Source organism: Emydura macquarii, unplaced genomic scaffold, assembly GCF_026122565.2.
Source record: "Emydura macquarii macquarii isolate MOO-44397 ecotype Brisbane River unplaced genomic scaffold, CSIRO-AGI_Emac_v2 contig_3128, whole genome shotgun sequence".
NCBI lineage: Eukaryota > Metazoa > Chordata > Testudines > Chelidae > Emydura > Emydura macquarii.
The window spans coordinates 5,286,006-5,312,630 of NW_027133265.1; the positions used below are offsets into that span (position 1 = coordinate 5,286,006).

The 26,625-nt window shown below is 41.1% G+C and overlaps 1 protein-coding gene across 1 annotated transcript; it reads left to right on the top strand.

Moving 5' to 3' along the window:
- The first annotated feature begins 892 nt into the window (after nucleotides 1–892).
- On the top strand, nucleotides 893–25,930 carry BEND4 (BEN domain containing 4). Its single transcript, XM_067531133.1, has 4 exons — nucleotides 893–1,431; nucleotides 9,656–10,219; nucleotides 20,199–20,290; nucleotides 24,439–25,930. The coding sequence occupies exons 1-4, from the start codon at nucleotides 1,020–1,022 to the stop codon at nucleotides 24,862–24,864; spliced, it is 1,494 nt and encodes a 497-aa protein (XP_067387234.1). The 5' UTR covers nucleotides 893–1,019; the 3' UTR covers nucleotides 24,865–25,930.
- The last annotated feature ends 695 nt before the right edge of the window (nucleotides 25,931–26,625 follow it).

The window sequence follows — 26,625 nt, forward strand, 5'->3', positions numbered from 1 at the left end:
AGCAGTTTGCAAAAAGCAGAGACAGAGAGATGTTGCCAATAATGTTGAATGTAATTAATCTCTCGGATTCCTAGAAATCTGACATGCCTGAGTTACAGTGAAACCGCTTTTATTTCGCCATGAAATGCTTTTGCATAATGAGAAAAATATGTCCTCTGTGCCCTAATCAGCTCTGACAGCCCCTGAACTCCCCAATACTTTTATTTATGGCGATATTTGTTTCCATCTCTAACACACGGGAACACAGGACTCGCCCGCGATCGCAGCCGGCGCGAGGGAGGGAGACACCCGGGGATGGGGCTGAATGGCAATTAGACACTGAGGTAGCCTGCAAGGTGCCTGTGCGCTCAAAGCTGAGCGCGCCGCCAGCAGCACCGACAGAGGGGAAGGGAGCGGAGCTCGGCCGGGGAAGTGGAGCCGGGCAGCAGCCACGATCGCAGCTGAGCTTTGCCAAACTGGCGGCCCCCCCTCCCCTCCGATTGTCTTAAAGTTCCGTTTACACGGCAGGGGAGCCGGGGCGAGCGGCAGCATCCTGCCCGCGGCACACCGGAATCGGTGACCCCCGCCTCCCCTCCGGGGGGTGCTACCCAGGGCGCTTCTCCTTCCTGCTCGCCGCACAGCGAGAGGCGCTGCAGGCGGCCCGCCCCGAGCAGGGCTGTGCCTGGGAAGCGGCTGGTTCGGCGGAGGCGCCTCCCGAGCGCGGCCCTTGCCCGCCCGCCCGCCTCACCTGCCCGGGCGCAGCCCGCCCCCTGGCCGGGTAGGGGCAGGGGCAGGGGCAGGGGCAGGGGCGGCCGCCGGCTCCGCGGCCGCGCCAAGTCCCGCCCCGCTGCCCCATTAGCATTAGCGGCGATTACCCTAAACACTTGCTCTTTGCCTCCCGTCTCCCTCCAGGCATTGGCGCGGCCGCCTGTCAATCACCCCGGCACCCCGGCTCACCGGGCTCGGCCGTGCCACTGAGACAGGCGGCGGCAGACGCAGCCCCGGCGGGAAGGGCGCCGGGGAGCCGCCGCCGCGGCGGGATGCTGATGATGATGGAGGAGGAGATGCAGGCGGCGGAGGAGGGGCCCAGCGTCCCCCGGCTCTACCGGCAGAGGAGCCCCTACAGCGTCCTCAAGACCTTTCCCGGCAAGAGGCCAGCCCTGCCCAAGCGCTACGAGAGACCCACCATGGTGGAGCTCCCCCCGCTCCGGCCGGCGGGGCAGCCCTTCCCGCCGCCGCCGCCCGCCGCCTCCAGCAGCAGCGAGCCGCACCACTACCCGCCGCCCGGCTCCTACCCCAACGGGCCCGCCCGGGCCGGCGCCTCGCAGGGCCACCCCCGGACGCCCGCCCCGCCGCTGGGGCCCCAGGCAGCCTCGTCCTCCTCGGCCCGGTACAGCCACGGCCAGCCGGGGGCGGAGGGCGGCATCAGCAGCAGCCTGGAGCTGAGCGCAGGTACCAACTCTTCGCGGCAACTTCGTGCCGCACTTTCCGAGCGAGGGGGGGGGGGGCTGCCAAGCGCCGGCCGAGTGCCTGAGCTGGGGGGGGGGCGGCAGAAGTGGGGGGACTCCCCCACCGGGGGTTGCGAGACAGTCACTGCCGCGTGGGGGGGAGACGCCCCCTTCCAAGTGGGGAACCGCACCGAAAAAGGGGGTGGGGGGAAGACCCCGCAAAAGGCGGCTTTACCCCCCCCCCAACACTTGGGGATGCTGCTCCCCTTTGAGAGAGCCGCTCATCTGCCCCCCCCCCCCCCGCCTTCCCAGGGCTGCTCTGCTGCTCCCCAGCAGGCAGCGGGAACGTGCTACCAGCCCTGGGAGGACGCGGAGCGAGGGGCTCTCTCCTCCCTCGGTGATTTACAGGTATAATTATCTCACGCTTAACAGCTAAAGTTCCTCGCTCTCTCTCTCTCTCTCTCTCACCCCCCACCCACCTACACCCCTTGATGAATGAATCGTAGTACGTAGCACATATGAACCCTGGCCAGAGAGGAGACAGAGTCCTCGCTCTCTGCTAGGAAGCAGGGGCGGTTCCCCCTCGCCCCTTGTTGACTTCAGACATCGAAGCAAACCTTTGGCCCTTCAAAGGGATTAATTTTTGGAAGGAAAAACTCTCAGAAATGGCTACATCAAAGACTGTTGCTGCCTTTTCCGTTAGGGCTTTCCTCAAAAGCTAAGCTTGACATCTCAGGAAAGTGCACACCTCATTTCTACTTCTGCACATTATTATAATGTACAGAGAAGGCAGAAATCCTCCAGGTGCCCAGGATATCAATGACCTGAGTCAGTGAAATTTGCAAGTCACAGAAGGAGAATGGTCTTGGGCTTTTAGTCATAGAAAACAGATGTTAATGGACAGATTTTCTTATTCTTAAGGAGGAAGAAGAATGGATTTCTTGCTTCCTTCAATATCTTCACAAAATGTAGAGAGGAACAGAAGATCAAAATAATTTCTCTCTAAAGGTGTAACATACCAAGATGTTAAATGCATATCTTTCTTCTAGTGATGGCTTGGAGTTAAAACCCATGTAGATCTTGATATGCAACCTAAATTTGGCATCAGGAAATGGGAAATTGCATCTTTAAGCAGAGTACAATAAAAAATGAATTACAATAAATCCTATATAATTGCATAGGTCATTCTCTTTAATGAGATTTTATTAACCTGACTGTCAAGCTTTTGAGTCAGGCAGATATTTTATCTTCTTCAACTGATAAAAGTGTCAGCTATAAACCACCATATAAATATTCATAAATCTACACATCTGTGGCAGCCTATCAGCATCATTCTTTTGGACATTAAAAGCATTCTAATTACTTTCTGTCTAGCAGAGCTGAAATGCTGCCTGTTATAGTATGTGCTTGGCAGGCATGATTGCTTTTGTTTGCCATCACAAATAGCAGCATCCTATTTTATATACTGATGGTCCAGAAAATATTCAGGGTTTGACTGAACAGGATGAATATTAGGAAGCACCATCTGGTTTGGATAACATGGGGTATATTAACTCATCTGTTAATTTTTGACACATTGATTTATTTATTTAGAAAAACTGGATCCTGTTTTGGTATGTTGATGTTTGCCTTTAACAAATGTGATAATTTCTTTACTAAACAGCATGATAGGCTAGTTAATAGACTATATGGCTATGTTTTAATGCACATTTTTTCTCTCCAGTTTATCTAACACATTGCTACTTCCATCAAATCTCTACAAATAATTTTAGCATATTACCAAACAAGTTTAGTATTCGATATATAATTAATCTGAGAATTAACTACTTTGATGGACAAATTCCATAATCCATGCCAGTAAATCATACTTCCCCCCACAAAACTATTGATTTTAAATAATTTAACAGTATTATTTCACTGTCTTATGGAACTCAACCAAATAACTCTAATACAAATGATACCTATGATTTCTTTACAGAAGTGGAATACTCTTTTAGAAGATCTGTATAACTATGTGGTAAATAAATGTACAAAGCCTTATTTACAACAAAACCTTCTGTGCAGAAGTCCTATGCTTTGAGAAGGAGAAGTTCAGACTTTCTCCTATATTACTAAGTCATGCAATTAGTGAGGGCCTGCTCCTAAGTTTGCCACTGACTTCCGTTCCACAACTGCACACATTAAGAACTTTGTTTGCAGGGTTAAGCACTATTGAGATCTTACTTCATCCTGTGCACATTCACACCATACCTTTCATACAGCTCAGCTAGCCAGACAGGCATGCACAACACAGCCTCCATAGCTGTGCACTTTATGAACAAACAAAAAAACCCTGTGCAAAGGGGGAGTGGGTCACAAGCAGGGCCAGATTAAGGCCCATGCCTAGGTCCCTGCCTCCTGATGTGATAGGATTACATCAGAATTTCAATTTTAATTAAAAAAAAAAATCTAGTTCTTATGGCTGTGAAGAAAATCTTGAAAATGTGTATGGAATATAGCCAATGCAGTGATGTCTGCCTGAGTTTGCAGACAGCCTGAAACAATAGTTCAGAGGTGCAAGCTAGTCCACACATCTCTATGTAGTATTAACTCCAAGACCTACTGCTTAGGGTGGGAACTGCCAACACCATCCCAGCAGAGGATTGTGTGTATCTGTGGCTAAAATAAAAAAAAAAAAAAGTGTGTTTTTACAATGAGGTAGCTGACATGTAAATACACTCCTTTTTCCTGGTGGACTTGACCTGTACATCAGGAGAAGAGTTCAGTGGACCTGCCTCACACACGAAGTAGATACACTCTGGGTGCTGGATGAATATAGGGGAGGCCCTCTTCAACTTCCAAGGGGAGAGGAGCTCCTCTCTCACCTCTGGCCCCAAGGGGAAGGAAAGCCCTGCTGTTGCTCCCAGAGGAAGAGAAGAGGACCTTGCTGCATTCCTGCCTCTCTTGGGAAGTAGAGGATCCCTTCCTCCCCAATGAATGGGGCGGACTGTGTTGTGGTATATCTAGGGCCCTGGATTGCCTTTATCCAATCCTAGTCACACCTCTGTCAAATTCAAGCCAATAGTACTGGAACTCTCAAAGGCACTTCCCCTTAACTAGGAGTATTTCCACACCATATATCAACTTTCTTTCCCCCAACTCTTTCAGCTCGTTCAAAAAGAGTTTTTATTAATTGGTTCATGATGCACATGTATTTTTCTCAGAAATAGTCGAAGTGGTTTTGCTGAAACTTTACAAAAAATTACTTATCGGGGAAACACCAGGAAAATCTTGCAAAGTGAAAGTTTCACAGAGTTATGAAATACCAGAAGTAGGGGGTTATATTGAAAACACTCATTCTGTCTTAATTACTGACTAGTGATCACTGCTCCTCCTACTATGGGTATGACTGCATTTGATCTGGGTGCTAAGAGTCCCAGTTCACGTAAATATACATGTGCTAGCTCTGCTTGCGCAAGTGACTTAAATATAGCCATGTAGTTACAGTAACGCAGGCAGCAGCTCAGGCTAGCCACCCAAGCCGGCGGTCCAAGTGGGTAAATACTCAAGCTTGAGCCAATGCCCATGCTACCCTGGCTACACAGCTATTTTTAGCGCATCAGTTCAAGCAGAGCTTCTGCAGGTGTCTAAATGAGCTGGGAATCACACTGTACAGCTCAAATGTAGACATATCCTGTGAGAACAGGATTAAGACACACGAATGAACTCAAAGCACTGGAAAATGCCTCGGTTTCCCCATTTAAAGTATTAATTTTGTATTATAATCTATGAAGATTATTTTCTTCTGACCTGGAAAAATGCGTTTTAACAATCCTTGGGCACATTTGCTCTAACAAGACTCTCTTAATAGCCATCCCACTTACTCAGGAAAGGCCTGAATGAATAGAGAGACTTTACAGTGTGCCCTGAAATTCAGTAAAAGGGCTTTGTTGGACCAATAGAGGAAGTGAATTGTAGAGCCAAGGGCTGTCATTGAGAATACTGTACTACCGGCAACCTAGTGTTCAAAATTTGGGATTAACAACTAGAACATCACAGTTAGTCAAAAGCCAGGATGATGCAACTGTAGAGAGGAGGTTTATAAGGTGATCAGAACCCAAGCTATGTATGGATATATAGATTAAAATCATCACTTTGAACTTCACCTAACAGGGGTTCTCACAACTAATTTTTGGTGGCCTCACAGTGCCTCTTGCTGGTGGCCGCTCTGACAAACCCATCTCTCTCTCCCTGCCTCCCATAGACCTTCAATGAGAGCCTGACCTGGGGAAGGTGGGTTAGGAATTCACCAGCCACCTATGGAGTCCCAGGCTCCCCATGCCTCTGCTAGGCCAGAATGGGGTAGCTGCCCAAGGGAATGCCCCAGCAACCAATCACCACAGCCATCTCCACTGACAAGCCACTTCTGGCACTGTGCACACCGGCCTCCCCCTTCTCCCCCCCCAAATCTCCACCCACGCTGTTACAGCTGCAAAAAAAAATCTGCTGGTGGCCATATTTGAGAAACACTGACCTAAAAACAGATTAATAGGTGTTCTGTATTCTACACATGGACCATCATTATGAAATCAAATTGCTGCACTCTTTACTAGCTGTGTTTTTTAAAGATACTTTGTAGGGCATTTTGTACAAATCCAGTTGGGAGGTAACAAAGGCCCTGGATCAGTCACAGACATCAATAACTGTGGCAAGGTCCCTATATGATAAGACAATGAACTCCTAGCCAGATATAGGTAGAAAAAGTCACACTGCTGCTCCCTGAGAATCTAATAGCTTAGTATTTATTAGAAACCCCAATCTCCGTTACATTCTTATTGTATGAGGCACTTTACCAACACATTGCAAGAGACCATCCCTTTAGCAGGGATCTTACCATCTAAGTATCCAATAAAGAAAAGTATTTATCATTATCCCCATTTTGAATATGAGAAAACTGAAAACAGACACACTAAGGCTAGGAATTGCAAAATCACAAAAGAGATTTGGGCACCCAATTCCCATTAAAAATTAATGGGAACTGAATGGGAATTGGGCATCCAAATCCTAAATGGATTTGAAAATCTTATTCTAAGCCACTTGCCCAAGGAGGTCTGTGGCAGAGCTGGGAACTAAACTGAGATCTGCTCAATCCCAGTCCAGTATTTTGGCTCTAAGAGCATCCAGCCTGTACACTGAAGAAAAACCCCAGGGGTTCCCAAATTGTGGTATATTATCCCTAGTAGTATGTGATGAGTGATACTCCATCAACTCATTTCACAACAGTTTTTTAAGGTGGTATATGAGCCAGTGAAGTTTGAGAACTTCTGGTGTCGAGGAAGCAGATATTACACCCACCATTTCGTCCAGAATAGTTCCTGTGACAGATAAGCATAACTACTGTCTGGTCGTGATTGAGTTTCAGACACCACATTTTTATGGAAGCTCCTATATTGGTCAGGCCCTGGGAAAGTTGAGAAACCACTTAGTTTGGGTCCAGTGAAAACAAGATGAGGCACACCTGGGAATTGTAGCAGACAGGACATAGCATTATCCACTATTAGCCTACACTCGTAAATGAAATAGTTCAGTGAGGAACAATCATTCTTTTAACAGTCTGATGGTAATCTATTAGTATTTTATGGGCCTGATCTGGCAAAACTCCCATTGAAGTCAAAGGGAACTTTGCAAGAGTAAAGACTTGTGGAATCCAAATAGAATTACATGGTTAGCGAACCTTACAGTGGAGATTAAGTAATACTAGAATAACACCTTTATAAACTACTAATTTATGCAATTTTAATTCTAATCAGTCATTTCAGCAGAACGCTTTTCTTGGGAAGTACGTATATATTTCACATTAAATTGATTAAGAATCATGGATCAGTGATTATTCAATAGTGTTCATATAAAAACAAAACTTTTCCCCATTTCTAAGTGATGATAAACATTACAGTATTTTCTTTTCTAACTGCAGTCTGCAAAAGCTAAAATACTGATTGCTACAATATGTGCTAACTGGGTGGACTTTGTTTTTCATCATAAGTAATAACAATAATTTTCGTTCTAGTATTTTAAGTCTCTCTTCTGTTAATGCTTTCATTTTTATAATATCATTGAGTGGATGAAAATTTTAAATATTTTTCAATATTTGCTGTTAGTAAATTGTACTAGATCTGATACTAAAAATTCAAGATTAAGCCAATACTCTTATTTCCATACATCATTTCCTTTACATTTTGAGCCATTGTCATATTGAGTATGGCTAATGCACTCTAATCTGATAAAATATTTGAATTAGTTTTGAGTATACTAATGATTTGGTCTTTTAATGTGCAGTATGATATTCCACAACATTTGCATTTGAAATGTCAAAATATATATTTTTTCTGTCTTTTAGGGAAAAAACAATATTTGTACAGTGTTTAATCCTCTTTCAGCTGTTTCATTCATATTTTGTCCCCTTGCAACAAGGATTCGTTAAGAACGAGTAACTGTTTTGTCAATTGGGACCATGGTGATTAAAATGCAAACAGTAAATACAACTTCAGGTCTGGAATCGGATTATAGGATTAAAATGAATGAAAAACTGCTGTGTATTAGGATTGCAAAATTCCAATCAATATTATCCTTTTGATTTTTTTTTTTAAGGGAAATGTAGAAAATGAAGAAATGAGGGAAAGATACCATATCTTGAGACTTTGTGCTTAAATTTGTTTGATTTTATGTCAATCAGAATGTTACAGTTAGAAAGCTCCAATATCACTAGGTCTCCATCTCTGGAATGTATATAGATGTTTATGTTTACATTGTATTTGGTGAACTGTGCCATATTGTTTCTAGTTCATAAGTATAAGGGTTAAAGACAGCCGTACTTACATAAATAAGGTTGTAGTAGAGAGAGTAAATAATAAATAACACGGAATGTGAGATTATACAATACCTCCATACTTCAGTATAGTGTTGCTACTGGAGCACAGAGCTAAATGCATGGCACCTTCCATTACATACAGGAATACTTGCTCTCTTCTGAAGTATCAGCACTTTCATAATGTTGGTTCATAATGCTGGGGGTGGGAGTTCTTACTACATTTTTAAACAAGGATAGTAGGAGAAAGCTACTAGATGTTTTAGTCTAGCTCTGCCTCTGACACATGCCCTATACAGGAGTTTGTTTGTTGTGCTGTCATTCTAAGTTCCTCTGCTGATGGATTTCTCCCCCAGCTGGATCCAGGAATTTTAGACACCCTTTATAGTGGTCTGGCCCTTTTCTTCCAGTAAAGGGACCAGAATGGTGGAGAGAATATCAACCCATGTTGTTTCAAATGCTTTTCAGGGAAAGCTGTATTAACCTCACGAGGAGCAAGTAGATTTTTCTACCAATAGACACAGCTTTATGGATCCAAGAGAAGCACCAACTTGTGAAAGCATGAGGGGAAGTCTACTGTTTTTTCATGCCAACTGTGTGGTGTCAGGTCCTGTCACCTTCTTCAAAAAAAGTATGGCCAAGATTTTCAAAAGCAATTAAGGATTTTGTGTGCCTAGCTTGAAACACCTTAAAGGGGCTTGATTTTCAAGGGGTCTGCTGTGTTCATCACTTTCTGAAAATCAGGCCCCTTTAAAGGTATTAAACCACATAGCAGTATATAAGGGAGGCTAACATATCTTCCCCTAGATTCACTTGCTCACTCTTGAGTCAGTGGATTCTGGACATATTCAGAGTCCACAGTGGAAGGAGGAGATGCAAGGTCTAAGCACTAGACCAAGCACAGCAAAGAAAAACTCATGCTTGGAAGCTTTGGTGGGGAAGAGGGGAGCATGGGGCACAAAAATATAGCATGAAACCTTGGAAACAAGTAGCTATATCTAACAGCTTATGTTTTGCTATTAGATAAATATTTATTTGACCTACTCCTGTAACAAATTGTATCACATTTGTGTTTTCTTCCCCATTTTTTTGACTTAATCCCTCGGAAAGAGTACTGCACTAAGCAGTGACTATCATCCTAATGCACTCACTCCTGATTAACAGCAAGGTCACAGGGATACTCTCAAAATAGAAGCAAAGTAAGGATTGTTTTAAATCTCAATGTTACCAAAGTATTAGAGTGGAAAACATAATTTTAATATGTTCAAAAATATACTGTAAGCTTCTCTAAATCATTAGACTAGTTGTGTGTGTATTAGACTTGCTAGTACTGACACATCCTTTTGCTTTAGGTTGCTGTGATTCATCTTTTCTTCTGTTTCAGAGAGTCGTATGATTCTGGATGCCTTTGCCCAACAATGCAGCCGGGTTCTTAGTCTTTTAAATTGTGGCGGAAAACTACTGGACAACAATCACTCTCAGTCCATGATTTCTTGTGTAAAGCAGGAAAGCACAAGTTATAGCGAAAGACAAGAGCAGTGTCAGCTGGGGAAAATGGTTCATAGTCAGACATCAGACAATTTAGACATAGAGATGCAGTATATGCAAAAGAAACAACAAACCTCAGCCTTTCTGAGGGTTTTTACTGATTCCCTTCAAAACTATTTGCTTTCTGGGAGCTTTGCATCTCAGAACACCTCATCAGTAAATGATTTTGGCCATTTGGCAGATGTGGATCCACTTTCAACTTCTCCAGTACACACTGTAGGTGGATGGACATCCCCAGCAACCTCTGAATCCCACGGTCACCCATCCTCATCTACACTTCCAGAGGAGGAGGAGGAGGAGGAGGAAGGATATTGTCCCCGATGTCAAGAGCTAGAGCAGGAGGTAATTTCACTACAGCAAGAAAATGAGGAACTTCGGAGAAAACTGGAGAGCATTCCAGGTAAACATTCCCAGGTTATCTTATATTTTATTTATTTTAACATCAAACTTACTTTATGCAATAGACTGTATCTAGAGTATAGTATTAAAACTAGTTTTAAAAGTATATAGTGGGGGGGTTTGTTAGGTTTTGCCAAAACAGAGGAACTCAATGTTAAGACTCCAACTGTAACTCATACAATTGTGCCAGATATTACACTTAATGTTGCATTATATACTATATTATCCACTGATAAATGTCCATATGAACTGCAAGACCTAGACACAATTGTGAGTTCAGGATAGGATGTAGCTGTAACTCTGAATTTGCTTGGTTTGGGGGCATTCAAGTCATTGTAAGTACGTTGTCATGGTACTTTAAAATACATGCTTTCATATTGCTTGCCTCTGCTGTTGTTGAAATGGTGATATAATCTGTAAACGTATTTATTTCCTCTTTTCTTAAAAGCTCACACATGTCCATCTTTTTTAACAAAGTGGATACAAAATTTAAATTGGATTTTAGCCTCCTAAAAATCCACTCACACGCAAAACCATTCCTACAAACTCTTCCCAACCATCTCCAGGAAGAGCGTGGGAAAAGTGTCAGAGCTCTGTTAGAGTGTCAGACCTTGAACTCTGTCAGACCAAAGCAGGAAGAAAGAGGCAATATATGTTCCACAGTAGAAAATCTCTCACTGAAAACCCTCTCCACCCTTCTTTAAATCTGGGGGCTATAAGCACTTGAGATCAGATGAGATGTTTGAACTGTGATCTCTCATCAGAACAAAGGAGATTTCTAAAGTATCTTGAATCCAAACCCTTTAGACCTTAAATATAGGTAAAAACCAACACCTTGAGTATACCAGAAACAAAGTGGAAGCTAGTGAAGACTAAAGGACACATGTAACATACTCCTTTTTGCATTTCCTGAAGGTTTTGAAAATTTTGCTGATGCTTTTGAAATATGGTGTAGGCCCCATATAGAGCATATTACAGTAATCCACCATAGATGTGACAATGGCCCGGATAAGTGTAGAGGGTTGCACTTGAGAGAAAATAATCAGAACCCGTTAGCCAAGCACAAACGGAAAAAAATACCTTTGGCCCCAGCTGTTGTTGAACATCCAGATGAAGAGTCAAAAAGATCCCAAGTTACAAATCTGAACAAAAAGTGATCAAAGGATCATGTTGACTAGCTTTAATTATATTCCTATCCTTAGTTCTTAATCGATTACATTCCATTTCATTTTCCATTATTTTGTCCTGGATTGATGTCAGGCTAACTTGCCTACAGTTACCTGAGTCATCTGTTTGCTCTTATTATTTTAAGAAGTAAGTAGAGTCACTCAAATGTAATTCTTTATAGCCCTACCAGGGATGGTAGGCATATAAGAAATACCTTATCAATGATATATCAAAGGCTACCGAAAAATCTAGAATAAATTTGCATGGATATATCATTAGCATTTAATCAGCAGATCAACAAATGAAACCAACACTGTCTGCATAACATACATAGGCCTAAAATCAAAATGACAAGAGTCAGGGAAATCTAAGGACTCCAGGCACTGTCACAGTTGCTCTGCTACCAAGGAGGACATGGGTCCATATTGTATCCCAAAGCTCCTCAATTATTTCCAAGGAGTGAGTGTGCTTAAAAATCAAATAGAGAGGATGTCTATTTGTTGTCCAACTCTCTAGCTTCACTCCAGTGTGGTTCTGCCAGCACAGAAGTTGACTAGTTTGAATCAGTGTGATCTTATCTACAGACTTGTTAGCAAAATCACAGCATGAGACACTCTCCTCTGCATCTGAGCAGACAACTCTGATTCACCATCCAAAACACTTCTGCTGATCAAGACTTTGCAGAGTTTTGTGGGAGCCAAAGAAATTCCCGATGGCAACATTATAAATGCAAGATAAATGCAACGGTCTGTTCCTTCTCCTCTTCTATACCCTGTCTCAGAACAATTCTCCCCCTTTCTTTCAGATAATGAGCATTTTCTACTTTTTGGTATGCAAACCGCCATGTAAAAACAAGGAGAGTTTGCATTCTAAAAATAAACGTGGCAGTACATTTCTTATTAGAGCTATGCAAAACACCATTTGCACGGATGACAAAAAAAAACAAACAGAAAAAAATGTTTTCTGGGGATATACAAAAGCAATGAAGTTGTTACTTTGGTAGAATTTTTACTGAGGAAAAACTATTCCTGGACCATTTAGATACAGATGGAAAAATAAGACTTTAAGGCTTGGAGAAGAGTGGCTGGCGGCAGAAAGTCCTACACTACTGTTTTAGGGGCCCTCAGTCTAGTGGCATCCTTTCAGCTTGTAGTGTGCCTAGGAGAGAGTCCATCTTAGGTAGACCACCATCCAAAAAGAAAGGATGCTATGAAACATGCTATTTATTCACCAAGGAGTTGAGGGCATACAGAGTTGGGTCAAGGTAGTACCTGTAAGTAAGGAGTACTCATGTAATATATATATTACCAAAACTGAGACAGTTACAATGGCAAAATGGACAACTTATTAGTGAAGCACCAAGTACCTGCACTGGGAACAAATATTTGATAATGGATTCTTCAATCTAGCAAAGGCATAACACGATCCGCTGGGTGGAAGTTGAAGCTAGGCAAATTCAGACTGGAAATAAGACACAACAGAGAGAGTAATTAACCATAGGAACAAGGTACCAAGAATTGTGGTGGATTCTCCATGAATGGCAAGTTTTAGAGTAAGATTGGACGTTTTATCTAAAAGATGTGCTCTAGTCCAATTCCAGCTACTGGACCTGAGTCAGAAATTAATTCAGGGAAGTCCTATAGCCTGTGTTATGCAGGAAGTAAGGCTAGATGATCACAGTGGTCCCTTCTGGCCTTGGAATCTATGTATGACCAGGAACCGGGGCACAATATATAAGTACCCCAGATTCAGTTCTTACCAAGAGCTTCACAGATGTGAGTGTCTCACAGCTTTAATAATAATCTACGTACTATTTCCATTCTCACTGTGCCCAAAACAGAGGCAGCATTGCTAAGTGGTTAAAGCAGAGATCTGGGATCTCTTCCTGGCTTTGTCTTGCTGCATGACCTTGGGCAAACCATTCAGTGTGCACCCATGCACATACATGTGTGAAAGAGTAATATTAGGCAATGTATGGGAAGAGAATTTTCAGGAGGCAACATAGTGATAGCCATCTCCTTTGCCCAACCACAGAAAATACTCCAGTTATTTCTTCTCTGGGAAGTGGACGAAGAAATTAAAAAAGGTGGGGAGCTAATAAGAGAAGATGATATGTGCGGTAGTCAGAGGGTGAGCTGGGTAGACTGGGCAGCCACAGAAGATATGAAAAATAAGTTTTTCATTGCTGGTTTTTATAAAGCCTTGATGTTCATTTTGAACCATTGTCTCAGTTTCCCTTGATGCGTTGGGCGTTTTAATCTGATCCCTCCACTCCTGATCTGCTTTTCAGCTTCAAAGTGTGAGCTGAAAGACTGAATTAAATCAAGGAGTGTTTTGCAAGGAATAGTGTGCCAGAATATCCTTTGAATTTGCATGGTATAGCTGCTCTCTCAGCTTTGCTCTGCAACATCATGGTGCTGGTTTAGTTTTCCAAAACAATCTATTCCAAATACACAAATTCTTACTTCATAAACTCCTATTCCTATATGTGCTACAGTGCCTTCTGCTGCTCTGGGCCTTATTAACCTTATGTTTTCCATGCTTCAGGTTGTTTGCATGGTAAATTCTATGGAAAGTTGCTGTGGGAGAGTTTTTGTTGCAAGCCATAGAAATCAGAACAAAATTTGTAAAAAGTTATGGACCAGCCTTTGTAGAATAAAGTCCCTTTAGAGAATTGTACCTCAAATTTAGTTTTTGTGGGGCCACTCCTACCTTCTAGCTACTTATAGTAGCTACTGCCCCTCTCTACCTCAAGATTCATTATTATTCCTTAGCAATATAAATGTGTAAAGGGATTTATAGAGAAGGTCCCTGTCCTGAAGAGCTTACAATCTAAACTGAGATGTAAAGGATGAGGGGAGGTGACAACCAGTCAGTAGGAAGAAGAGAGGAGAAAAGTGACAACTATAAAAGCAAGAAGGGGTTTTCAGATACAGGCATCACCTAGAAAGCAACACTAAGACATGGACATTCCAAGTTTAGGGGATGCATTACCACCAATTTTGGTGTCTCTGGTAGTGTAAAGCTTTTGACTGCCACTATAGGTCAACTAATGTGATCTTCTATGCTCCTCTCCTGTTGATGTTGATTCCTCTGCTCTGTATTAACTTTCTACGTGCTGTTCTCAGTAAAATGTGTACTGTTTTCTTATTCATTCATCTATCTAATTGAAAAAATCCCAAATTGTCAGAGATAGGAGATTTTTAAAACAAACATGAAAACCACAAATTCCTGGCAGACATACAGCTGTATCTTTATACTACTCTAACCTCCGGCTCCTCTCATCACCTCTTCCTCACCTCGCTGCTCCCCATCACTTTGCTTCACAAACTGACACATGCCGCCCCAGCCATCTTTCCGCTTCCCGGGTCCTTCCCTGATGACCCCAGACCCCTCTGAATCTCAGCTTCAAGATCTACATTATTTTGTGAGTGCAAGATGTTTCTGAAATAGTTTATGGACAAAAAGAATACAATCCATGTTACTCAGAGTCTTTGTCCAAATATATCAAGGTGAGAAACAACTCAGTTTATATGATAAAAAATCTGTACTACCATATATTTCTAAACAGGGGTTTTATAAACATTGTTCATTACATCTTTTTGACAGTCACGTACCAATTCAGTCATACCCTAAAATGAACTTAAAATGTCTTAACATGAAGAATCTCTCAAGGTGCAGCAAACAAGGACACCAGACACTTGCAAAATACATTCAAATCCAAAGATGGAATGGAGAAATCTCTTGATCTCTTTTGGGAATAAGACCTAATGAAGGTACTGTAGATATTTTATCTGCAGTATTTAAAGATAGGTGGTACCATCTGATGTGAGGCATAAAATGACAATATGCCATATATCATTTGAAGCTGAATGACAGAGGAGAATGAGAAGAGGAATGCCAATTAAATGTTTTAGCTACAATGAGTATTACAGTGCTGAACAAGTCTATATCAATAGGCATCAATGATGGGTTTATATGTGCATATGCACAAAGTCCTTTTAGATCAGATTTATTCCAGTCATCCTCATCCTGTGGTCAATGCACCAGCCAACTACTCTTCATAAAATGTGAAAACAACACAATCAAACCATCGAAGCAAGCAAAGCAAGCAAACATATTTTGTGCAACACAAGAAAGCAAACATTAATTCAGCTATTTCCTTAGAGTAGCTGCAAAGTCTTATTACTTTCATCAATAAACAACAAAGTTCTAACATCACCTTATGCATGTCCGGTTTCCACAGAGCTTGTCTACTTCTCCATGCTGTGAGTTTTGCTGAATATACTAAAATATATTTATCACCCAGTTCTCTCAATTTACATTTAGTTTCTTCAAAAATTCTTCTCCTTTCTTACTAGCTCTGGCCCATAGTCAGGAAGAAGTATGATATTTACCCGACAGTTTATTTCTCAGAGTTGCCTTGCCACCTTTAGGACTTTGTCCGGATCATTGACTTTGTACATTAAATCAAGCTAGTGAATAAAGATGTTTGATCTTCCATCTTCTTAATGGGCAAGAAAATTACAAATTACAACATTGCAGATGTTAGCAGACTCTCAGTGGCTCCTTTAACAGGAATTCATCCCAACCCACAAGTTTACTGCAGATGCTAAATCATGGCAACCAACTGTTGCTTCTATAGTAGCCAATCTCCCATTGGTTATAATAAGCAGGGATCCCTGCTACTAATCCATCATTCATAGTGGATAGTTTCTTAAGCCTGCAGAAGGTCAGATCTCTAGGTTAAGACCTCGTTAACGTCCAGAGATCAGAAATTTTTTTTTAATTAGACCGATTTAAGTGATTCTTCACACCCACAGTTGGAAACCCCAAGCCACTAGTAAAGTAATTCTTGCTGTGGAGAGTTTAGAGAAAATGGTTCCACTTTCATCAAAGGGAGTGTTTATTCTTAAATTCATACCATAAAAGAATACCCAGATAACTTAAAATTGAACCATGGATGCAAAACTAAAGTTTTGAATTTTGGTGTTTCTGTTGCCCTATTTGTGCTTTTTAGAACTTTGTTAACATGTAGGGTGTTGTTTTATGAAACAGCATAACTAATCAAGGAACCTGGGCGTTGGGAATACCATTTGGTAGCTGAGAAGTCGGGAAGGCGAAACGCTGTTCATCCCACAATAGCAGCAAGAGATATGGTTGTTTTAGTAGTGATAATATGCCCCAACCATTTTAACAATATTAACATCCAATTTGGGACCGAAAGTATTTCCACCTTTATGAAAAATGAAGGATTTATGTTTATTTATAAAAATGAGCTTCAGCCAGCTTGCCTTCATATTTCTGGCAGGTAATGGGAAACTACCAACACAGCATCAGTTGAGTTTGATTTAAAAAAATGTAGAGCTGAATGTTATCAGCCTACTCATGACACCATAGTCCAAACAGGTTCATTGGCTGCCTCCATAGCCTTAGATATATATTAAACAAGAAGGATTAATACAACCCTAAATAAGCTCAGAAGAGATCCCTCAGAGCAGATGTGCAATTATCCAGTACTGCATGCACGCTCTGTCTCTCTTCCCCCCTCCTGCCCTCCAATAAATAGAAATGGAAACTCAAGTGAGAGTCCATCTACTGAGCTGGTTCTCCATAAACTCACCCAATGGTATCAAATGCTCCTAACAGCTTCTAAGAGATTCAACAGGACTACCTGATCCTTGTCCTTTGCTAGCAGGAGAGAATAAGACAGAGAAATAAATGCAGTCTCTGTTCTCTACCCAATCCTGAATCTTAACAGATAAGGATTAAGGAATTCCATGACTTCCAAATGCCACAATGGCTTTGTCAACACCACCTCCTCAATAATATTGGGCAATATTTACTAAGACCTTCAGTAGCAAGAGATAGTCATTTGAGTAGCGGCCCAAACAACTATTTATCTGAGTTCATCTGGCATCTGCCTTTTCCTTTAGAAAATACTAGCAATCAGCAATAATTGACCTCTTCTTGCTTGCTTTCACCTTCTGGGAGAGTCATGGGCTCAACTGACAAGTCGCATGAGATCTCCAGTCAATGGTGAAGAGTTCTATCTAGATATTTACACTGACCCCAATACCATAGTATCTGAGCGCCAGAGAGTGGTCATCTTCATGGATATTAAAAGTTGCCCAGGACAGTGATGCTTGGTGATTTCAGCATCTGTCTAGATAATTTGTTCATCTTGTTTGGGAACTCAGCAGGGCAGCCTCTGCACAGCCGTTCCCAATTTAACCCTGTCCTGGGAATTTTATGAGACAAACAGGTACAAAATAAATATTTTTGGAGTGGGGCACATCTTCTGCTGGCAGTTGGATGGAAGTAGCAAAACACAGCATCTCCCTGATCCTCTCAACTCATGCTAAACCAAATGTCCATCTGGAGAACACTTTTTTAAAAACCATCCAGGCCTTGCTACATTGTCCAGCCAGGATTTCAAATTAAGTTGGGTCTCATACAGTATTACATCATGGATTATGCTGGCTTTATTAGCCACTAAGCTTGCATGGAACAGCATGAGCTGAAGGAGTAAATCCCCATCAACTGAAGCCTATCCTTCTAAGATGAGGCCCAAACAAGGCCAGCAGGATAGATAAATGTAATCCACCTTGCCATTGTTTAAAAAGGCTTCCTTCTGTTTCAGCCATCCCACAGGGATTAAAGAACAAGTCTTCTTCTTTACCCAACCTTCGTATCCACAATCTATGGCAGCAATACACAACCCACCTCACAGCAGTCAATAAAGGTGTGTAGGAACCCCATGGACAGAGTGCAAATGCTCCATAAATCACCCATAGAGACGGCTTCCCTTACAGTGCCCATCAAACCCACACCAATGTCCCCAGCTCACATATATCTTCAATCCCAAAGAGTCAGTGCCTCAACCCAGTCAGAAAGTGATGTTGCTGAACCTCCCTTTCCCCTTGCCACGAAGACTAGGTTGTGTTAGGAATTAACAAATTATGTAAGGAAATAAACAACCTCATCCCTCAAAACATACCAACCACATTTTTTAAAAATGTCAACCTATATCATTTTCCCTTCCCCCCAATTAACCTTCCCAAACATAAAAAATAAATTATAATTTTCCCTCCAGATATCCAATGCCTCAATTCTCCCAAGTTACCATCAGACTTCCGAATATTCCACTCAATCACCTCAAACTGAACAAAGTGCATTTAAAGATGATAAAATTTTTTCTCAGCTTCATCAATATGCTACACTCCAATAGCCAGACTGAAAAGGACATTCAGCACCCTTGTTAAATTAATATTCTCAACGGTCCTTTGGAGCCTAACTACGGTAGAGGCATTCAGGATGTTACAAAAGTTGATGGAGTTTTGTAAAATTGTTTGCACGTCAACTAAGTGTCCTGTAGTTTTTCTATTTTCTTACAAACATCTTGGTAATTAACAAGAATGGACAAGTAGAAATTTCCTCATAAATAATCATCCACCCTCTCTTGTTCAGTTACTTCAACAATATTGCTCTGTAGTCACCATACTTCCTTCTAAAGTACTATGCTGGTGTGCTAACAGCGAATAGTAGTCACTAGAGAAATTGAGATGGTAGCGGCCACCTAGAAGCTAGCTTTTATCTCACATAACTTTATAAGAAAATATGGGGAAAGTATGACAAATTGAAGTTTGAGTAAGTGCTCCAGGGGCTCTAAGAAACTCAACACAAAGTAAGATTGTCTTTCTTCAGAAGGTCAGAGCCCATATAGACATCATAAACTGAGGCCAAGATTTTCAGGAATAAACAGTGACCTAAGTGCCTCAATTCTGGTGTGTCTGGCTTGTGACACCTTGAAGGGGCCTGATTTTCAGAAAGTGCTGAGCACACAGCCTGAAAATCAGGCCTCTTTTAGGTGTCTCAGGTTGGACAACCAAAAATAGAGCCATACAAAATTATTAGTAACTTCTGAAAATCTTGCCCTGGACTGTTACTTAAAGATCTTAGTAGCTTTCGCTATTTTACTGCTGTTATAAGAACAATCCCTCCAAAACACAAAACTGGTGTATACAAAATGTTATTTATTTAGTGTTACAAAAGTCAAGAATAATACAAGGGTTAATATCAGTTTAATTTTCCTACAATGATTCAGGCTCAGGAATAAAGCATTGTATCTCAAAAATACTCCAGAGTTAATCAGGGATGTGGCAGAATCTGTTTAACAGAGACCCATAATTGAATCAGACCTAATTAACCTATCACCTCAGGAGAAGAGAATAGGATGGTGGTACCAATGTTGAAACGAATGAGAATGTTTGGTGGGGGAGGGAAGGGAGGAAAGAGAGATCAGACTATTTCCATAATGCCTGGTTTTGTGAAAAATGTAGGAAAGAAAATACAATGTGTATGTATTATTAAATGTGTACACTATAACCAGTTTCCAGATTCAGAAACATTCCAGCATGTTTACTGTTAATACTGAATGTCTGATTTAAGTCCAAAAAATGTTTTCTCCCTTATGTGGCTTGGGCTGTTTACGGGGTGCAGAGATTTTTTTCATTGTCATTGCTGCTGACCTAATTCAGACTCTGCAGCATTATATTCTTTAAATGGAAAAACCTTTGAAAAGTAGTAGGCAGAAAAAAGAAGAATCCTCAGATACCTCAATAAAAAATACATCATCTGTTATATATTTGTTGAATGAAATGACTGCACAAACCAAAAGGAGGGACATTTCCCATTGTAAATAAATCTTAGTCATTCATAACAGATCTCAAAAAACCTTGCTGGACTTAAGCTTGCTGTTTTATTTTGTGCTAGATAGTTAATACACAGTAATTGCAATTTGTTTCATGCAGTGCCCTGCCAGACTGTTTTAGATTATTTGAAGACTGTACTTCAGCATCACAACCAACTTATGATACCACAGCCAGCAGACCATCCAACAGAGGTAGTATATGATGAACATAAGCTACATATACTTAACGTTTGAAATTTTATTAAAAAGAAATGTATAGGTCAATAAATCAGTAGGTATTGGAAGAATATATTTACTAGTAAAATATATAAAATCTAACATTAAACTTTCATATTCCATATGCAACAAGTTATTGGATTTAAATAATACTGAGAATGATGGGACATTGCCACTATTAATTTAATCCAAAATTGCTGTATCAAGCGATGTTCTCTCCCTGCCTACCCCACATACACACTATACTGTAACGTAATGAATCATTTTTCTCTGATCTTTCCTTAGGCAGAGATATCTCCGTTAAGGTCAGACTTTAGAGGGTTGAAATTGAAAGGTGGTTATAAGACTTTTCATATCTCAAACAATTCCATGTTACAGACTTCATTCTCCAGAATCTCTCTAGCATTTCTGATAGATTCAAAAAAAAAAAAAAAAGGACGGACATTGTCAGAAAATACTTGTCACTGGGTTTGGGCTTTTTTTTTAAAGTAAGTTTTTGGAAGTGAAAGGTGCTATATGGAAAGCCCTGGAGATTGTCCTCCATTTATCCAAAGAATAGGTATAACTTGCGTATCAGCTCTAGAGCAGTTTATCCGGATATTGCCCCACCAACATTGCTTTAACCCAGATCTAGAAAACACATCTGGGGAAGATAGCATTTGGTGTGTAAACCTGTTTAGAATGTCCCAATCCGAAGATGACAGCTCTCTCTTCCTGTAAATATTTTCAATCATCTCTGTATACTGACATCACTCATGCAACTGAGTCAGAAGGAAGATGTGTAGTTATTCTGAGCTTCTGCATTTCAGACTTTTGCTTTCTCCCATACACATGGAAGATACAGTGCAAGGAATGGATGCTCAGCTGGTCCAAACTGCCGTAGTTCCACTGAAGTCAGTGTACTCCATCTGAGGAACTGCCCCGGAGAGTCTCTCTCACTTTGTTTCTCACTCATTTTATTCCAAGGGGTTGGTTTTATTGAAAGCTATGTTTATCTGAGATCATTCACAGTAAGAATTCCAAGCTTTCATTTTCCTTTCTATATCCCCCCCCCTTTTTTTTTGGCTTAACCAAAGTTTTGAAGCCATTGTAAAAACTGCCTGTTTTGTAACTGTCCATTAGAGATAACTTATGATGGGAGAGGAATTTTGATTTGAATTTAAAAAAAAAAAACCCACATAGAAAGAGGTTAATCTTTTATTTAGAAGTTTAATCATGTACGTATATAAGCTTGAACTCATTTGTACACTGACTCTGTCCTCCAGCATATGCTTGTTATATTTCTTGAAGTGTTGTTTTTTTGTGTTTGGTTTTTGTTTTAACTACTGTCAGGTGCACCAAAATGCATGTTACATTTATCAAGAGTCTTTTGCCCCAATGTATTTTAAATACACAAGAATTAATATAGCTATGTCTCGATTAGAATATAGCAACTGTTTAACAGAGTACCTCAATGCTACAGCTCCTTTAGACAGGTTTTGAAAAATACCCCAACACAGTGAAATTTCACCTCATATAGGTAGGGATAGCTGGAGTTAGGTCAAGTTCAATTCAGTGTTTCAAGTAGTGTCATGAGCTCTTAGACGACCACATGCAATCAGGGCCTTTTTACATTACATTTAAAAGATTGCGCCTCTGTCAGCACAATGCTTTCCATTCCATGCTAACTTTTTACGGTAACTTGCTGCCCAGTGAGGCCCTGATTCAGCAAAGTGCTTAATCCACACCGAAGGTAGTGGGACCAAGAGTCCCACACCATCCAATTACTGACCAGGTCTGATCTTGCTTAGCTTGAGAGAGATGGTAAGACCACAGTCCTAATTGACACTGCTCAGGGTCAAAGATCATACTTACTTGGTGTTTGTATATTGTGCTAGTACAAACACCCAATGTTCATTTTCTTCCCAGTTTGTTAGGATTTTTTTAATATACATAATAGTTTAGCAAGTAAATTCCACTAGCCTAGAAGGGAGGATAACTAGCTTTACAAATGAAGGGTTATGAGCAAGTTGCTGCTAAAAACTCTGGATCAGAGACTTCTGTGCAGTGTGACGAGATAGTGATGGAACTGGCCCAGGGAGGATCATCTCAGCGTAATGATCATTCTCTGGTTACACAGAGCCAGCACAGGGGCTCTTAGACCATTCCCCATCCCTACTGGTAGCAGAGCAAAGGGGGAGTCAGGCTTGGGGACAGAGGGTCTGACCAGGATGTCCTTGGACCACAGCACTCCTTGGCATCAGCCCCTCGGAGCAGTTTGCAGATGGCATAAGTTAATGCAGGCTGCTGCAACGTGTTGCAGAGGACAGAGCACGAGATAATGCAAAGGGTGGCACCCACCTCTCAAGAGCACCCTCGTGCCGAATGTGTGCGCCTGCGCTCCTTTTCTCTGATTGCGGTAGGGTCTTCATTGACTCAGTCCTCTGACTGAGTCACACACAGTCTGTGAAATCAAACATAAACCTCATAGGGCTGAAGTCTTGTACTCAGTCCCAGCAGCGAGCCAGAAGCTCCTACTTGCTCTCCTGGTCCCTGGTACCAACTGCTCTGTCTGAGGTCCTGTAGCTCCTTTAGGTAGTGAGGACTACCATCCGCACTCCTTGAGCTCCAGGCAACAACTGAACTTACTCTGGCCCTGCAGCTTTTTTTAATACTAGCCTGCTGGTCCCTGATTGGCTGCTTCCCCCATAGCCACTCTAGGCAGCCTGGAGGACGTCTTTACTGCTTCTTTCTGGGAGGAGGTGTGGTAGGACCATCACAGGTAGAAATAGGATGAATGAAGTTCCAAGGTTAGTTTTCAACTATCTTGCACACTCACCCTGATCTATAATTTGTGCAGATAAGCCATACACCAGAACCCCTGAGCTTTTGCTCAGTTTTCACAGATTTATCAAATTTACAAAACATAAAAAGTAATGGGTATCTGAGACACAAACCCCAAACCTCTTCCCAATAGGCTTTATAAATATGTGGGTGATGCTGGGAAGAAGGGAGGGAATTTTATGCTATTATTTAAAAAAACACATTGTGCGCTAAATATTTGTGAACAAGTACTGTTACATTAGGAAAGAAGGGTCACAACTGACTCCTTCAGTAGAGTGCCCCAGCTTCCACTAATTCAAAAGAGAATAGTATTTCATGAACACATTTTCTTAATGAACTCCCATTGAAAGTGTTTATACTGTAACAATGCTTTTATGAACCTGGCCTAATTCAGTAAAACAGTGCTAGATTTATAAGTTGCAATAAATGTTTGTAGTAAAAGTGAATGAGTCTCTAGGAAATTGGTATTTTTTAAAATATCTTAATTACTTTTGAACAAGTGCATTAAAACCGAGATCTTGGGTTAATTAATTTGTCCTATACTGTAAATTTTACAGGCAACAAGAACTAAAGTAAATTTATTTAGGTGCAATTTACTAAAGTTGGCTTATAAATCTTGTATGGATTACAGAAATGCCCATAATGAGTCCCACTGCACCTATTTAGTGTTGGAATTTTAAAGCACACAAATTATGAAGGCTCAAAGTAAGATTTGTTTCCAGTTGACATAGTGGCATTTGTGTAAAGCTATAATTTGAGTTAATGTGGCATTCATTAATAGTAATGAATCTTTTAGTTTTTTTACAGTTCAAGTTTATTTATTTTCTTTATATTTTGCACAGTAAAAAAAGTGCTGTGAGGTCTTAGGTGTGTTCAACAAAAAGTGTTACATTTATTATAAAAATAGACTGTAAAAAGTCATTTCTGAAGTAGTTGTCGGCTGCCATAAAGAGACCTGTTTGATCACACACTTCAAAAAACATTTTTGCACATTTTAATAGATTAAGAAGGAAAGATTATATTTAAATGTATCCCCAATCACACTTTAACCTACCTGTTAAAAGTTCAAGATATAAATAGCTACTCTCTCAAAAGGCATTCATCGTACCTCACTGGGTCTTTTTACAGAAAATGAAAATGCAATTTTAAAAGTCCCCATTCTCAGTATGAACAATTGTTCACTTCCTAGGTGTTTCATTGTCAGCATCTCAGCTAGTTAAAAACGTTTTTTCTTTGCAGCTGACATCATCCTTACTTATTTGCCTTGTAAAATAAATAATAGAAATATTTAACTTTTCCAGGGAAGCAAGCAGTTGCTGAACAACTATCCTGTCTACATCACTAGTAAACAGTGGGATGAGGCTGTAAATTCTTCAAAGAAAGATGGAAGGCGGCTACTTCGATATCTCATCAGATTTGTTTTCACAACTGATGAGCTTAAGTACTCATGCGGCCTTGGAAAAAGGAAAAGGTCAGTGCAGTCAGGAGAGACAGGTCCTGAAAGACGTCCTCTGGATCCAGTAAAAGTAACATGTCTCAGAGGTACTGCATCCTTTCGCTCAGTGTCCACCGTATGTGATCTCATTTCACCACATTGGCTCTGGCTCAATATAAGCATTCAATATAAGCAGCAGAAATGGAGGGGGTTACCAAGACAGATGACAAAAGTGATTAGAGACCTGGAAAAACTTCCACGTGAGGGGAAATTGAGGAGACGGGTTATTTAATTTAGAGAGGAGTCAAATAAGAAGCCACATGAAAAGGTATAGCGAAGTTAAATCAAATATTCCTATTTATCCTCTTATAAGAACAGGACACATTCACAATACATAATTAACCATGGAACTCAATGCCTCAATATATCATTTAAGCCAAGACCTTAGTAGCATTCAAAACAGGACTGGACATTTTATATCGATAATGAGAACATCCACATGTAAATTAGACTGAATTTTTACACAGTATATATATGCATAAATTTCATAAGAGATATAAACCTCATTTTTCAGGATGTAAACCAATATTAACTGATAGGGTTAGGAAGAAACTTCCCCTGTGGCAGGCTAGTCCATAATTGTTCACTAAGGGGTTTCTTGCGAACATACTGAACAAGCTAGACCACTGGTCTGATCTGCTGTGGCAATTCCTATTTTGATTTTCTCAGATTTTATTACGGCTGGTTGTCAGCCTTTATAATGGTCCACATGAAACATTTTAATCAGCTCGGTTAAAAATAAGCCCTTGGCATTAGTCTTAGTGTCTCCACATCACAGATATAATGTATATTCGTTCGTTTAAATTAGCCTAGCTTCCATAGCACCGCATGTGCAAAAAGCCAAATACAGAAGCGATTGACAACACAAAACCTATGACGTTCTTACTAAGCAATGAAAAGGAAAATACAGGGAAAACACCAGCAGCGGAAATGGATACATGTGAGACTGAGCTGCTATCTATTTAGATAAGAAGTAATTAATAAGGCCTGACAGAGCAGACTTTTAATTGTGATATACTGATGTAATCCCGTAATACATTTAAAGTATTATTTTTACATAAATTCAGAATAAGGCATGGTGTTTTCTGCTAAACAAAGACTCACCAGATGTTAGAACAACATAAAATGAATTGTCAGAGCTTAAAAGAAGTGGGGACAATGCATTTCAGTGTATGCAGCCTGCTGCAGAGAGCTCTGGAGCTAGACTCAGGGTGTCAAGTTCCCTGGAAGCAAAGGACTTAAAAGTTGAACAGAATTGCATCGGGCTTTACTAAGATGCCTTAAATTTCCATTGGTAATTTATACATGAGCAGAGATGTAATACCAACCCTACCACCACTATACGCTCCCTCAGCTGCTCAGATTTTCAGCAGGGCCAGATCCAGGGAGATGACAAGGCATTGGTGGTGCCACCTTCAGTTATACCTATTGGCTTTAAAAGGCATCTGACGTACACCCAAAGGTCACCCCTTCTGCCACTGCACTCCCTCCAATTCCAAGGCGGCCAATGGGCAAGACTTCACCCACTGCCACTTTATCATTTTTGAGCCACTAGATGTGTGTACCCTGTAGTGCTCTGTAGAAAAACTGGCATTTCCTTAAGCAATTTAGAATCTTTCACAGGAGGCCAAAATGTCTGGGGTCCATTGTGCCTGTTAAACTGCTCCTTAGAGATTTATAACTTAGTACACCTTGGGTTGGCCTGGCAGTGTGGGGGTAGTGCAACATTCTGCAATGCCAGGGATCCAAATAAGCCTCTCTAGCTCCAACCCATTTAAAAGCAAGGTAGTATGAGTGTCTAAGGCCTTGTCTACACTAGAGAGTGTTGTCGACGCAAGTTAGAGCGATGATCAAAAAGCGCTATAATTACAGTGCTTGTGCCCGTTCACACGGCACTCGTATTGCTGAAGCGCGTCCATAGTTAGTGCTCTAGCGTCGACAGTGAGAGCAACGCACTGTGGGCAGCTATCCCACTGTGCAACTTGCCACCTTG